The sequence below is a fragment of the Xenopus laevis genome, chromosome 2L, assembly GCF_017654675.1.
Source record: "Xenopus laevis strain J_2021 chromosome 2L, Xenopus_laevis_v10.1, whole genome shotgun sequence".
Taxonomy (NCBI): domain Eukaryota; kingdom Metazoa; phylum Chordata; class Amphibia; order Anura; family Pipidae; genus Xenopus; species Xenopus laevis.
The window spans coordinates 141,611,698-141,627,384 of NC_054373.1; the positions used below are offsets into that span (position 1 = coordinate 141,611,698).

The following is a 15,687-nucleotide window of genomic DNA, read 5'->3' on the forward strand; positions in this document are numbered from 1 at the left end:
ACAATACAAGCTATATCACCAGTTTCCCGACCCGCAGCAGCCTTATCAGCTGTGTCATTGGTCACATTCTCATTACAGTGGGTAACAATCACATGCCGGTTTCACCAATTTTGACCATACCATCTGGGCATGTATGGCAGGTCAGGGGTCGGTTTTGACAGTCTGTCCTACATTACTGTTGGATGGCAGATGCACCACGTGTATGGCTGTGTTTACCTTGCTCAACATCCCAAGGGAGAGTTAAGGGAAGAATTGGAAGTATACAAAACAGTTCTGGGTAGGGTTACTCCTTGCAACAATGTCTGTAGCATTTAGCAGATGGGCATACTTTTATACAGAGCTGTAAATATACTGGGGAATCCTGCAGCAGACAAGTAACGGTACAGTCTACACCAGCAGTCTGGTCATTTCAAGCTTGATGCTTGTCTGATATATTGGATTGAATAGTAAGAGCTTCTGCCTTTTTTGTTGCCTAATTATGCTGAAATAACACAAATTTATGCTTGCTCTTATTTTAGGCCTGGCAGTTATGCATTCTCAGAGCGGTGATTACCTGGATATTGGTAACAACCCACGGGTTGGCACCAAGCGTTACATGGCACCAGAAGTCCTCGATGAAACCATACACACAGATTCATTTGAGTCATACAAACAAACAGACTTATGGGCTTATGGACTGGTTTTATGGGAAATATGCAGAAGAACTGTTGTAAATGGTGAGTTAAACTAAAGCTCATATGTAAACAAAAATGGAAATAAATACACCAAATCTGGCCAAAGGTTAGGCACATTAATTCTAGGAACACCCTGTCATTTTTTTATGTATCGGTGCATTTGCTATATAAATATAATAGCATTACATAGTCACCTTGTACTTAAAAGATCCAACTATCCTTCCAGTAATTTCTACTGAGCTCCTGGATAATGCAGAAAAAGGTGGGAAACTATTCATTCTATTTTGTTGCAAAAGAAGAGAAAAAGATTTCTTGGGGGTGATTTACAAACATGCTATATTGCAGAAGTGCAGAAAGAAATCATCAGCGCTCAGTCTAACTCACCATGGTCTTATTACTCAGTGGCATAGGAATACACTGGCACTCAAGGCAATTGAAATGCAGGGTTTCCCCTTGCTGTTTATTTTGTGAGAACGTGCAACATTTTGGGGCAAGCCCCTTTATCAATGTATGATAAAGGGGCTTGCCCCGAAACGTTGCACGTTCGCACTAAATAAACAGCAAGGGGTAACCCTGCATTTCAATTGCCTCGAGTGTCAGTGTATTCCTATGCCATTGACTCATTGGGGGTTGCCGTACCCTCCTGCATTGTGCACCAGACCACCTTACGGAGGGAAGGTTAAGTGTGTGCTGTAGGAAGGAAATTATTCTCAGGTGTATGTTTGTTGGCTGGGGCTTAAAAGCTCCCAGCTTTCCCACTAAAGCTCCAGAGCTAAGGGTAAGTGCACAATGGTCTTACTACTCATTCACACTGGTTGCTGGGGGACTTGATTTTAAATGCACTAGAAATGTATATTCCTCACAAACAGTGTAGGACTCACGTACAATGATTGGCCTTGATGTGGCACGTGGGCTTACATATTTTGGCCAAGGTGTGGTACTAAGCCTCATTTTTTGTGATTATTTTTTAAAGGCAAAATGAGCCCTGGCACATTTTTTCTTTCTCAATGCAGAAGTGCAGTTGTGTGTTTAAATGTAGAGTATCTACAGTTTACCCCCAAGAGGGCCTACATTCAACCATCACATATCCATGTGCTAAGTGGAGTGATATCATGACATCTTCCTTTTTTTCTTTTTTTTTTTTTCATACATATAAAACAAAACAAGTTAAGTAAAGTACAGTTAAGTACTCACTCTTCAATAAGTCTGTGAGGCTTTCTTACAATCCTCCCACTAGACGTTCTAACTGGAGATGTGTGGGTCTCTGACTCTTCAATATTTCTTTCAAATGTAGCACCACTCTGGACTTGTTCTTCTGTTGATAGAATGCTCTGTGTATCTTCTTGACTCCAAACCACATTTGATTCATCTCTCACCATTGGTTCACTTAAGTCTCTTTCTTGAGTTTTTTTCAAGAACCTTCTATTCCTCCTGTATTTCTGGCCATCAGGTGTCTCTACAATGTAAGACCTTGGTTGTTCAGCAACTGCTGTGATTTTAACTGCACTTTTGTGGTTTCTGCTGCCACACATAACTGAACTGCTTTATCCAGACTCAGATCCATTTCTCTCAAAAGTCTCTCTCTCATGTTATCAGATGTAATGCCACATACAAGTCTGTCTCTGATAAGAGATTCCTGCAAATGTCCAAATTCACAAGACTTTGCTTTATTTTTTAGTTCAGTCACATACTGAAGAATGGACATGTCTCCCTGCATGTATGTAAAAAACTTATATCTCTCATATGTGATATTCTTTTTTGGATTGCAGTATTCCTCAAACTTTTTCATAACAGTCTGCAAATTCCATTGATCTTCTTCTGTGGCAAATGTGAATGTATTATATACTTCCAGCGCATCTTCCCCTGCCACATGTAAAAATAGAGAAGACTGTACCTGAGCAGGTTTACTTGTTCCTCCTGTGGCAGCAAGGTATAATTCAAAACGCTGATGAAACCTTCTCCAATTTTCTGATAGATTTCCTTGTAGGATGTCCAGACCTGCAGGTGGTTTAAGATTATCCATCTTTTATGTTTCCTCTGCAGCCACACTTCTGACACCATGTAATATTTTAGTTTTTATGTGTATTGCAATCAGCACACAGAGACACAAATCTGTTCAGTCTCTTTTACTCTCCTACTTCCTTGTACCGGAACTACATTCAACCATCACATATCCATGTGCTAAGTGGAGTGATATCATGACAGGCCGGGAAGCTTAGTTTTGTCTGACATACCATATTGCCTAGTGTGATCCTGTAAGCAACAGGTGATGTGAAACTACGGTATAAAAATTTACTGTTTTAATGCATACATTACACTTTTTGGCTGAGACTGCCTAACATGGTCCACACATATGGATGGCCAGACTGCCTTGACCCATACAGTTAAAATATGACCCCCACTGTGACTTCTGGTCAATGGATGATATACAGATAATTGTCTAACCATGTTTATCAGTGAGGGGTGATCAAGACCATCAGTCCAGGACCCCTGCTAAAAATGAGTGGTTCTTATAGCATTGGTATACTAAGGAGAAAAAAAGGAATAGTATAAATTGTATTCATGTTGTATTCCTGGGGTCATTCTGATACATGCCACCTTTTTAATTTTTTTGTTCCGTAACTTTCTGGTGATGCACATGATTTTTCTAGTGCATAGATATCTCAGGCATATAAATAGCAGTGTACTAGTGATATAAATCCCCATGAATTATCATTTTTAGATAATAAATTTTCAGTGGATGGTAATAACATCATTACCGACCTTTACAGTAAGCCGATTACCCGCAATACTTTACTTCATGTCAGTAGTTGCCATCCGTCCAGTACTTTACGAAGTGTACCAGTAAGTAAATTTTTGAGGTTGTGGAGACTATGTAAAACATGGGAGTCTTTCAACACCCAAGCTATAGCTCTTTGGGATCGTTTTGCTGAACGTGGGTACTCTCTACATGACATATAATCAGCATATGATAGGGCCATTGGCACTAGCCGTGAAGATTTATTGAGTACCAAGAATAACAGGAGTGGACGGACACGATCTAGGGAGGGTAATGGGGTCTCCAATACTAAATTTCCCCGTATCATCACTACCTACTCCATGGACACCCCGTTTATTCGTAAAACCGTTCATAGATATTGGAAAATATTAACACAGGATCCCCATCTGAAAAAAGTTTTACCTTCTCAACCCAGTTTTACATATAAGAAAGGATGTACTCTGGGTTCCCAGTTATCCCCCAGTTTATCTATGGAGAACAAACCAATACGACCCACTCATTGATTAGATACCAAGGGTTGCTATAGATGTGGAGTACCTCGATGTGGATCCTGTAGGTATATGAGACCTTCTAAAGCTTTTACTGACAGTGGTAACAAAATTGATTTTTATGCTAATTGTGGCACCAAATCTGTTATTTATATGATTACATGCATATGTGGGTCCAAATATGTAGGTAAGAAAATTAGGCCGGCTAGAAGACGAATATCCAAGCATTTGAATTGTGTGTCTAGAGGTGACACCAGTTCCGCTGTAGCAAAACACTTGTTGGATTGCCATGGCGGAGATTTATGTATATCTTTTCAAATAATTGATAGGGTGGTTACCAATGCCCGAAAGGGCGATGTTCAGGTCTCTTGATTGAGAAGAGAGGCCTTTTGGATATACACATTGGACACTATAACGCCAAAGGGTTTGAACAGGGAGTGGGAGTTGAATTGCTTAATTGGATGGTAGAGTTCAATTGGTATGAATTTAGTAACATCTATTTTAATATTTCTTTGTTTAAGTATTTGTATATTATTTTTCATATTGATTATTTTTCATATTGAACATTTCCATATAGATTCTTATACATCCCTCTGTGCATACGTTTTATATAGTACTCATATATACAATGAATACAATGAATTTGATCTCTAATTCCTCTAATTCCTCTTTATGGATTATATCATTGTATTCATCAACACTTTATAATTATTTATTAATTGAATTATTTATCAATTGATTTATGTACCACATTAGGTTTATTGACTTATGTACCACATTAGTTTTAATAATTTTCGTTTTTCTTTGGCTTCAGCACATTCTGCTTGTTCTATTCCTATAACTGAATTTGTGAATATATGCATTGGATTATTGTAACTCATTGATTGATACATGTTAAGTGACCTTTGATCTTAACTTAATTTACATTTTTATATTGGAGTGGTTTTATAGGTTAGACATCTGTAGGGGGCGCCTTAGCTTCTGATGAAGTGACTCATGGTCATGAAACGCGTTAAGCTGTTCCCCTGCCTGCGCACATGGTGTGTTTTAAGAATGAACAATAACGTTTCCTTGTCTTAATCAAGTTTGGTTTCCCCGCGCCCTGTGTGATCATGCCGTCCACACAACCTAGTTTGTATTGCATATGCACGACCGCAGCCAGAGCGGTTCGGACGAAGTGTACTGACCACAGGCTTGGAGACTCGCTTACTCAGCTGCAGTGACGGCGTGTGCCCCCATACTTCTAAATAAATAGCATTGCCAGTGTTTAGTCAGTTCTGACCTTTTAACTCCACTTATAAAATGACCCAAGTTCTGCCAAGTGCCAATTAATATGTTAATTAGAGATGGGCACAAGCCAAAAGACCTTTTCTGAAATACTGCTTTGTGTGCAGATGTCTGAGAACCAGTTATGCCTCTTGACATTTATTTACTTATATATCTAATTATATTTATCTTCCTATTTCAGTGTTGTCAAATTTTGACACAAATATCTAGTTTGTGAGACACCAGAAAAAAAAAACATTTTGATAGGTTGTCATTATTAGCATCCATCACTAGTTATTTATTGCTGGTTTCAGTTTTCAAAATGATGTTAAATGGCTGTGTTCCAAAAAGTTCAATGTAAAAAAAAGACACTTTCGTTTATGAGAGCTATATATATATATATATATATATATATATATGTATATATATATATATATATATAGATACGACTAATGTTTCGGCTAGCACTCGAGCCTTTCTCAAAGTGAGTGCTAGCTGAAACGTTAGTCGTATTTTGCTAAATAAACACTTTTGTGTTTTCATAAGACCTGTGAGTGCAAGCCTTCTTCGGGCCTTCATTTATTATTTCAGGCTACATGCACCCAGCCACTGTTCACTGCGCTTTTCAACAGTCGCCTGAAAAAGCCTGGCGAGGCATTTTCAGGCGACTGTTGAAAAGCGCATCGCCTCGTGTGGTTAGCACAGGCGTTTTTACATAGGCGCCCATACAAAACTGTCGCCTGCGACCGCAAACGCGTCGCTATCTCCCCGTGTGGAATAGCCCTTACACGAGTTGTGCCGACATCCATCTCTCTTTTATGACTTTTTGGCATACAGGAAATGATGTCACTGACATAAGATTATCAGTTCGCCTGGTCTAAGGTGGCGAAGGAAACTCTGGCAAAATAGTTAACGTTCTGCAAAATTCGCACTTTAGTGAATTGCGGAGCGAAAATTCGCCTGGCGATAGGGCCCGAAACTGTGCTAGCGACGATCTTGTTTGCTAGTGAATTGTCCTCTACGCCTGTTGGTAAAGTGGCAATGTCCCTGCAGATGGGATTTCTGGTGAAATCTTGCCAGCGACGACCACTTCGCCTTTTAGTAAATCTGCCCTATTGTGTGGAAACTGTGGGTTTGTTGCTGAAGATTTAATTAGTGGACATATGGTTGTAGCTTTGCTGTTGGTGGGTAATGTTACCCATCCAGAGACTGATTTGTATTTTTCCAGATCACTATTCACTGTCATTTCTTACATCAGTGGTATCAGTACAGAGTTTTTCACTTTCTGCAGATTTAGAAAAGCAAAACAAATTGGAATAAAGGGAGACATGTAAAGCAAAGCCCTTTTATTAAACAGAGACACCAGATGCCAAGTTCTTTCCCTTCTTGATGCATGAGTTACTCTGTGACAGCAAAACAGCTTTGTTGTCTAGAAATGAACGCCAATCAGGATTCTTTCCCTCACTTCTTAAGCCTTTTCAGTTTTTACAAAAGGTTACTTTTTGCCCCTGCTTTAATGTTTGCAGGGCTAAACTGCATATAAGAAAGTGGCAGCATTTTAATTTCCATACCTCCTTGGTTATTTCTGACAAACAGTAACAGATTGCTTTCTTTCACATGTAAACCAGGCAGAGAGATTTTTAGAATGCAGGATCACATGGAATGAAATTTAAAAAAAATGGCCCATTTGCAGGCCTTGCAAACAAGGAGCCGTGGAAGCAGTCCAAGGCTAGGAAAAGTAGAATGGAAGTGCTTCTGATCTGGCTAAAATTGTTACATAAAAAAGAAACGGATCAATACACATTCCCTAGCCCCATGTTTTACCAGGAATTCGTTTTGCGCAAGTTTTATGATAATAAAAACAGTAATCCACCAGTCAAATGGTGTTATTGGCAAAATAGATTTATTTTAAAGGCTATTTAAAAGGTCTGATTTAAGTTTGCTGCAATTGCATGGAAGTTTCACATGTCTTCATGCAGAATACCATGCAAGATATGGTATTAATATGATGTAGGCAGTGATATTCAGAGACAATTTGCAATTGCTCTTTTTTTTTGTTTTTGAGATTTTTGAATTATTGTGCTTTTTGTTCAGCACTTTATCCTAGGAACCAGGAAGTGGATTGAATGAGAGACTGGATTGGGAGAGGGCCTGAATGAAATAATACGTATTAAAAAGTAACAATGATACTGAGATTGTAGCCTCACAGAGAAGTAGTTTTTTGCTGGGGTCAGTGACCCTCATTTGATAAAATAGGACATTTATAACGTACTAAAAGTTCACTTAAAGGTGAACTTACCCTTTCTGGGTTTCTCCTCTCTCCACCACAGACAATCAATGAGTGGTAGTGCAAAACCAGAGTCCTACCTGAGCTCTAAAAAGAAGTTTGGATGATATCAGACTTATCACACTTTGATTATGTAGCCACAGGGGCTTAACATATACTAGCAATGATAGTGCCAATCATGGGCAATCATGGATGTGTATGGGGCATTATTTGTATATTAAAACAGGTAAATTAACTAAATCCATGACTGACCAACAGGCACTTCCATTTGCTACATGCTTATGTCAGGACAGGCCAACAGGTACATTCATATGAATCTGTCTGGCAGTCTGTGCTGTACTGAATCCCTCTCCGCTTTCATGGGTTGTCCTTTTGCAAACTTTTAAGGGTGGTAGCACAAGCTCAGATTCGGGGAGATTAGTCGCCCAGCTGGCGGGAAGGCATTTTGGTTAGATTAGTCGCCCGAAGAAGAATCGGAGCGCGTGTCACCACCCTAAAGATACCCCTGTGTTCTAGCATTCTTTCCAACATTTAAATAATCGAAAGGGCGACATATTCCACATCCACTGCCACCTCTAGTCCCAAACGTTTTTATCTTGCTGCTTCTTACATATGGAATTCTATCCCTGAATCGCTCGCACAAGGAGTGAATTAAGCTTATCAAAGCTTATCAAAGCTTATATGTTAATTCAGATTTCCCCATAGAGCCAGATGCAATTCATTTGAGAAAAACTTATCTTGCTGTTAATCACATGAAAACTCTCTTGAAGTCTATGGGAAAAAACTGGACCTGAATTAGGAGAAAAGTTTTCTCTCTTCAAATTAAATTTGGCCCTAGGTTTTCATGTGATAAACCACAAAATAATGTTTTTTCATTGATTTAAATCTGGCCCTTTATCTTATATCAGCAGAAGCTGGAAGTAGGACAGAAGGGGATCTTTGTCTTTGACCCATAACTCACCCTAAGCACTTTTTCCCATTATTTACAGCAAAGTTACCATATCAGATCATATGAGTTTTGCATCTGCTGTTGCTCTGACACTGGGTCCCACCACAGGCCGTGTGCTTGGTCTTGTATTCACAAACATGTTAATCTTTTGTAATTCAACATCAAAAGTACTTGGGAAGTATTAAGTTGACAAAGCAGAACTTGTGCTTGACATTGGTGCAAATTGGACGCTCTGCTCCTGCAAATCAGGACTTTGATTTCCACTGGTTTTGTTTTCTACAAGAGATTAGCTGTAAATTATAAACACTGTAATCTGGTGTCAGCACTGAGGTCCATGATTAAAGCAGCCATTACATTCAATCAGCACTCTGTTTATTCAACAGTGATTAGGAAACTAGTAGAATTGGAGATGGGCTTGGAAGGCTGCCATGTTTCTCCCAGCCTCATGCCGTAAATCTGAAATGTGGAATCATTCCCACCATGAAAGAGTTCTGCCTAATCACACAATATATGTTGTGAAGTGGAAAATAGGACGTTCCAGGGGCTTGACTTTGAGTTTATTCCAGTTCTGCAGTACAGTCACAACGTTGTTATGGAGTCTGAATTCCACCCACACAATTCCCCCAGTTCTAAAGAATCTAGTATGTGCGGTGGGTGGTTACAGCAGAAGGGAGAATTAACCCAGTTATGTGGAGGAAATGCTCGATAAGCACAGAGATATGAGATAAGAAAAAAGCAAAGCAACTGAGAGTATCCTCATAACTATGGTAATTTGGCTGGATTTTCACTTGATCAGTTGTCATTGCATAGGATTGTATGGAAAAACAGTAAAACATGCAACTCTTTTACTTCAGCCCATTTTAAGAAAAAAGTGCAATTTGGATACATTATAAAGAACAAAGAAGGATGCTCTGCTTTATATACATACACAAGTTGCTTTGCCCTGACCCCCCCCACACCCCCATATTGAATTATAACATTGACGTTAGAGCTGAAAAGCACAAGTAGCCATATGTCATATTATAAGTCCCTTATTGTGTTCTGTTTCTCCCTTTCTGTATCTGCAATTTTCCCTTCTCCAACTCACTATAACCATCTCCATTTCATTTCTTCCTCTTGTTTTCAATTTGTATTACCCTTTTTAATTCATCTTCTCCTATACTCCTCCTCATTTCTCATTTTCTTCGTGGCATTTTTTTTTTTCACATTAAAGGGGATATGGTTTGTAAATGCGTTTCCTATTGAAAGCTGGTTCTGACTCTTCAAACAATATAAAAAAAGACAACTGATTAACAGACCTGTGAAGAAGCATTTAAGACAGTGTGGGAAATGGAGTTTTGGATGGAGGAAAGCTGGCTCCTGCTAAACAGTTTCAATGGTCAGAAACAACAGTGCAGAAAGGGGCAAACAAATTCCTACTTTCAATATACATTAAATGATTGTTTTCAACTCTTTATAGCTGCTTGCAAATGTAATTGCAACTGAAAGCTGTATTTGTTTCTATTCTGTTTTCTTGAAACAAATTAAAAGGTCAGTTGTTCTCCTGGTCTGTCTGTTGTCTGCAACATCGTTTGAAAATAAGAACCGGTAGAGCAGAGATGATAAACTAACAAAACTACTGGAAAACAAAGTCGTGTACTCTCCATTAAATAAATAATACATTCATAATGCATATTCATAATTATTTAGTGCCACATGGTGGTGACACTGTGCTGCACTGTGCATAAAGGGTATTACACTTGGAAGTAAGCTTTAGGGTAAAGATGGCCATACAATATAAGATCCGTTTTTCCGATTGTTTAGCGTTTCCCTTATATGCCCACCAACGGCAGGGCGATATCAGGTTAATCCTAGGGCCAAACAACTGGATTATAACCATGGCAATGGGTACCGATGGCTTGTAGAACCGCATCAAGTAGCCAATTGCGGGCCTCAATAGCAGGAAAATTCAAACCTGCCCGTTTTTTGGCCAGATATCAATTGGGGAGACCCATCGGAAGCCCCCATACATGGGAAGATAAACTGCTGAATCAGTCTAAACGACTGATTTAGTCATCTTTAATCTGGCCGTGTATGGCCACCTTAAGCCTTCAGACCATGGAAAGCAGCAGAGATCCCTATGCCTTAAAACTAAAAAATTAAGTTACCATTTTATCAATTGGAAAACCTCAATTGTTATTGTGATATAATATAGTGAATAAAGTACCTCCTCTTGTAAAATATAAGGATATTATAAGTTACCGAGGAGTTTCATGACCATATACAGGTCATGGAACTCAGAGGTAACTTCTAATATCCTCATATTTTGCAACTGGTGGTACTTTATTATAATACACAAATTTCAGTGAGTCATGTGACAGAAATTACATCAGAACTCACCGTTTATAACTGATGACATCAGAACTCACAGTTTATAAGGATATAATTTACAAGATATTCAAGCTTTTGTGTATTATATCTATATAATACATTATTCATTTTAGAGTGTGGTGAACGCTTAACTGAAACATGGAGCATGCTCCTGAATATGTTGTCTGTACTGGTCGAGAATCCTGACAGTACATACTTTTATGCAATCTACAAAAAGAAAAAGAAGCAGCAAACATTAACATTGCTACCCTTTGTAAAATAAAATGCTCTTTTAAGCAGTTTTTACTTTTTTTACTAGGTATGGTGGAAGATTACAGGCCTCCTTTTTTTGATGTTGTTCCACATGACCCAAGCTTTGAAGATATGAAGAAAGTTGTCTGCATTGACCAACAGAGACCAAATATACCTAACACATGGAGTTCAGACAATGTAAGTAAACCATTACATATTAACTGTGTCCTATAGCAAGATTTTATCTAGGCACATATATAGCAATTTTATTCTCATTTACTCTGCCAGTGCCATCCTATCGCTCTTTACTGCAGGGATCCCCAAACCTTTGTACCCATGAGTAACATTCAAATGTAGAAAGAGTTGGGGAACAACACACTCATGAAAAAGACTGAAATTTAAAAATAAGCACCTGCTTTAAAGGAACAGTAACACCAGAGAATGAAAGTGTTTTAAAATAATGAAAATATCATGTCATGTTGCCCTGCACTGGTAAAACTGATGTGTTTGCTTCAGAAACACTAATATACTTCATATAAACAAGCTGCTGTGGAGCAATGGTGGAAATTGAAAAACGGCTATATGGCACAGGTTAACTAATGGATAACAGATACCACCATTAGACAGACAGAGCTTATTTGCTATCTGATGTGTAACCAGAGCCTTTTCTCCTTTGAATGGCTGCCCCCATTGGTACACAGCAGTTTATTTATATAAACAATAGTAGCGTTTCATAAGCAAACACAGCAGTTTTACCAGTGCAGGGCAACACTGCATTATAATCTCATTACTTTAAAACACTTTTATTTTTTGACGTAACTGTTCCTTTAAGCCCACTGGGAGAAACATCCAAGGGGTTGGTGGGCAATGTGTTTCTCCTGAGCCACTGGTTGGGGATCACTGCTAAACTGTCTCTCAAATGTCAACCACTGTAAATTTAGGGCTATGGCACACCGGTTGATTCCAGGCATTTTTTAGTTCTGTGTGTGGCGGACAGAAATACACTTTGATGCCAATAGCCTAAGCATTAGTTGCATTTTATTGACATACTATTTTCACCAGAAACTAATAATTTCTTTTGAATTGAGTGCACTTCAGGTGATTGATATTCAAGTGAATGGCATACATTCCATCCACTTGGAAATGTGAAATATTGCAAATAATAGATGTTATCAGAGGGCTTTTCTGAGCCCACTGACAATCTATTGTTATTGATTTGTTACATGTTTGTGGGTTTGATAGTAGTTCCCCTCCGTACTACACAGCTCATCTTCTACTACTATAGTGCAGTGCTGTGTGCTAGTTGTTATTCTGAAAATATGAGCCCCTATAGCAGTGGTTTCATTTGCTTCAAATCTTCATTTGAAGTGTAATATTTGACCAAGCAGCTTTATAAGCTATTCAGCCATAGTTCCATTAATATATAAGAAATCAAACAAGTGTTCACCCAAACACTACCATACTATACTACCATCCTATACTACCATACCAAACACTACCATAAAAAATAAAATTTAATTACACTGCAGTCTAAACACAGGTAGCGAAATACTTAAATAACCAAGGTTTTAGAGGCTGGTCTAAAACTGAACTAAGCTCTCTTAGAACCCATGGCTGTATTCAATCTGGCCCTGTCGCCTTGTTCACATTAATTTTTAGTAAAGCTTTATGAATCATATTTCAGCCACTGACTAGCTTGAGCTGAGCCAACAGTGCAGCTATGAGGTGGGTCTGGGAACTCTGACTCTTCTATTGTATACACTGAAGAAAATAACTGATTTAGCACATTTGCCTTTTCTGTATCTGTTTCAACCATACTGGTACCATCATTTAAAGGAGCAACCCATATCTATTTACTATTAATATACTTAAAAAAACTTGTTGGGGTTAGTCTTAGCCTCTGCCACAATTTATTATAGTGTTTATATTTGTTAACTGCAGCACCTGGCTCCACAGATTTGTAGGTTTTAAATGCCTTTCTCTTCTTTGCTATTAACTTTTTTACTTCTATATTAAGCCACATAGGGCAGTTCTTGGTGCTTCTACATTTACTTTTTAAGGGAATAAATTGACGATTTAATATAATTTAAAATGACAACCATTGCTGTTCTGTGTTTTTAGCAGAAAACATATTACCTCAATCTATGCTCTTGAGGGCATCCCTTATGGCGATATCATTTGCTTTTCTGAAATTCACGGTTGTTGTTGCCCCAATGTATATTTGTTTTTTGCACCAGATATAAAATGAGATCACATTATGGTCACCAAAAAAATGCCCTCGCCTTTAAACAAAGCAAATATTGTTTGTCCATATATTGCAAAATCTTTAAGGCCCAGTCCCTACATACTGAGGGAGAGAGGGAGGGAGGATACTTGTTTTGCACATATACTGTACTTGAACCAAGATTCAGTCAGAACCTGCCCAGCACTCTGTTCTCCTGAGCTCCCACACAGTTGATAGATCTACTGCCTCATTTGTTCCACCCCTGCAAATACTTTAAACATTCCTGTACTTTGTATTAAGACATGCTTACAGTACATACATAATTGTGCTAATCACTGTGATACACCTACTAGATGATTGACTATAAGCTGATATTTTAGGATCTTTGCAGATTTGTATGAAAACACTTAGATGATGTTTGATATTAAAGCCATGCCTGATACATTTATATGCATACGTTTTTAAATCTTATATCAGAATTAGTCATTGTTTTTATATTTATATGCTTTTAGTGATGCTTTCATCTCCAATAACAGTGAAATTTGAGTCTGCAAATAACATAACCAGGGCTCTTTTATTTGTGGTGTACTAGATTTTGTCTGCCATGGCAAAGACCATGAGGGAATGCTGGTACCAGAGTCCATCAGCCCGACTAACTGCTTTGAGGATCAAAAAGACTCTAAACAAGTTGAGAAGTTCCCTGGATCAAACAAAGCAAGAATTCTGAAAAGGCAATGCCGAGTGACATATTAGTAAGAGACCCCAGAGTAAAAACTCTGAAGGACCCAAGCACCCCTAAATGTTCAGGAACATGATCTGTTTTGCACATGTTTATATATAGCCATGTGAATGTGTTACATAAATGAACATAGGATCCATACTTGCACAATTTGGGCTTAGGAGCAACAAGGCAGACGTTGTTGAAATGTGGTTGAGATTTTCTTCAAAGCAACGTCAGTGACAAAATACACATAATCAGAAGTTACAGGTATCCACAGCAAATTTAAGGACCCCAAAAATTCACAAACATACTGTAAGTTGTACGGAGCCACATATTTAAGGGGTTATTATTTTCAGGAGTGCTGGAGGTTTGCTGTTCCCTGTTATTTTTTTTTAGGTCCACCCCTGTTGTGAAGAGGGGTGATTGAAAAAAATTTGCGGGGTGGGGCTGGGTCCTTCGAAGCTACATCCTTGATTTAGATCCAATCTTGGGTCAGGAAAGTGTGTTTAGCTAAGAATAAAAATGTGTCAAATGTGCAGAATGTGTTCAAATGGCAAAACACCAAATAACTCTATGACGTGTTAGAGCTTAGAGGCAGCACTGAGACGTAACATCTCTCAGAATCATTAATGCAAATCGAAAGTGAGAATTTAAGATTATTTCCATGCTGCAGCAAATCATTGCATACCTCTCAACTGTCCTGTTTTGAGCAGGACAGTCCCGATTTTGACAGCTCAACCTGCAGTCCCAGATTGTTACTGAAATGTCCCGACTCTCTTTGAACTCCTGCACTAAACAGCCAGAAAAAAGATACAAAGTTTCTAAAACTATGCATAATATATAGGTGTAAAATTGAGGTTTCACTGTATATGGATTAGTAAGTAAGACAATGAGCTAAGATTAAAACCAGAAAAGCCTTTTGAGAATTCATTTCTTTGGGTGAGTTATTTTGGGGGTTATGGAGTAACTTGGTAAAATACATCATTTGTTTAAATAAGATTTATTTGCAATTATTGGAACTCGGCAAAATGTGTTACCACCCTACTATTCTTTGTGCTACCAAGTTCTAAAGGGCAGAGAATAAAGCTAAAATTGTTTTTGTATTATTAGTTTTCCTAACTTAATGGCTCCAAGTGGATATTTTATCAGTGGTGCATTTTTCTTGAGTTGGATTATTTTGTATTTACTGTGCTTTGTTTTATCTCTTCTGTGTGCATGACAAATTACAGAATGAAATAAGCCAGAATGAGTGTAAATCTGATGCTAGGCCCTATCAGTGGAGATATGAATATTTAAGTTGTACGGTCTGTCAAATCTGTTGAGAAATAACATAAGGGGACAATATAAGGCAGTGGTCCCCAACCAGTAGCTCGCGAGCAACATGTTGCTCTCCAACCCCTTGGATGTTGCTCTCAGGGTCCTCAAAGCAGGTGCTTATTTTTGAATTTCAAGCTTGAAAGCAAGTTTTAATTGCATAAAAACGAAGTATAGTGCCAAGTAGAGCACCTTGTTGGCTGCCTGTCAACATGGGGGCTACCAAATAGCCAATCACAGCCCTTATTTGGCACCCTAAGGGACTTTTTCATGTTTGTGTTGCTCCCCAACTCTTTTTACATTTGAATGTGGCTCACAGGTAAAAAAGGTTGGGGACCACTGATATAAGGGAAGAAGGAATGGAAGTTCCTTGGTATATAAGCA

The 15,687-nt window shown here is 38.4% G+C and overlaps 1 protein-coding gene across 1 annotated transcript in view; it reads left to right on the forward strand.

Annotated features, from left to right (window-relative positions):
- The window catches only part of acvrl1.L (activin A receptor type 1 L homeolog), a 46,337-nt gene extending 31,591 nt beyond the window's left edge, over nt 1–14,746 (forward strand). Inside the window, exons 9-11 of the mRNA XM_018247346.2 lie at nt 519–716; nt 11,112–11,242; nt 13,861–14,746. Coding sequence (XP_018102835.1) covers nt 519–716; nt 11,112–11,242; nt 13,861–13,995 — 464 coding nt within the window. The 3' untranslated portion in view covers nt 13,996–14,746. The remainder of the gene's footprint in view (nt 1–518; nt 717–11,111; nt 11,243–13,860) is intronic.
- The last annotated feature ends 941 nt before the right edge of the window (nt 14,747–15,687 follow it).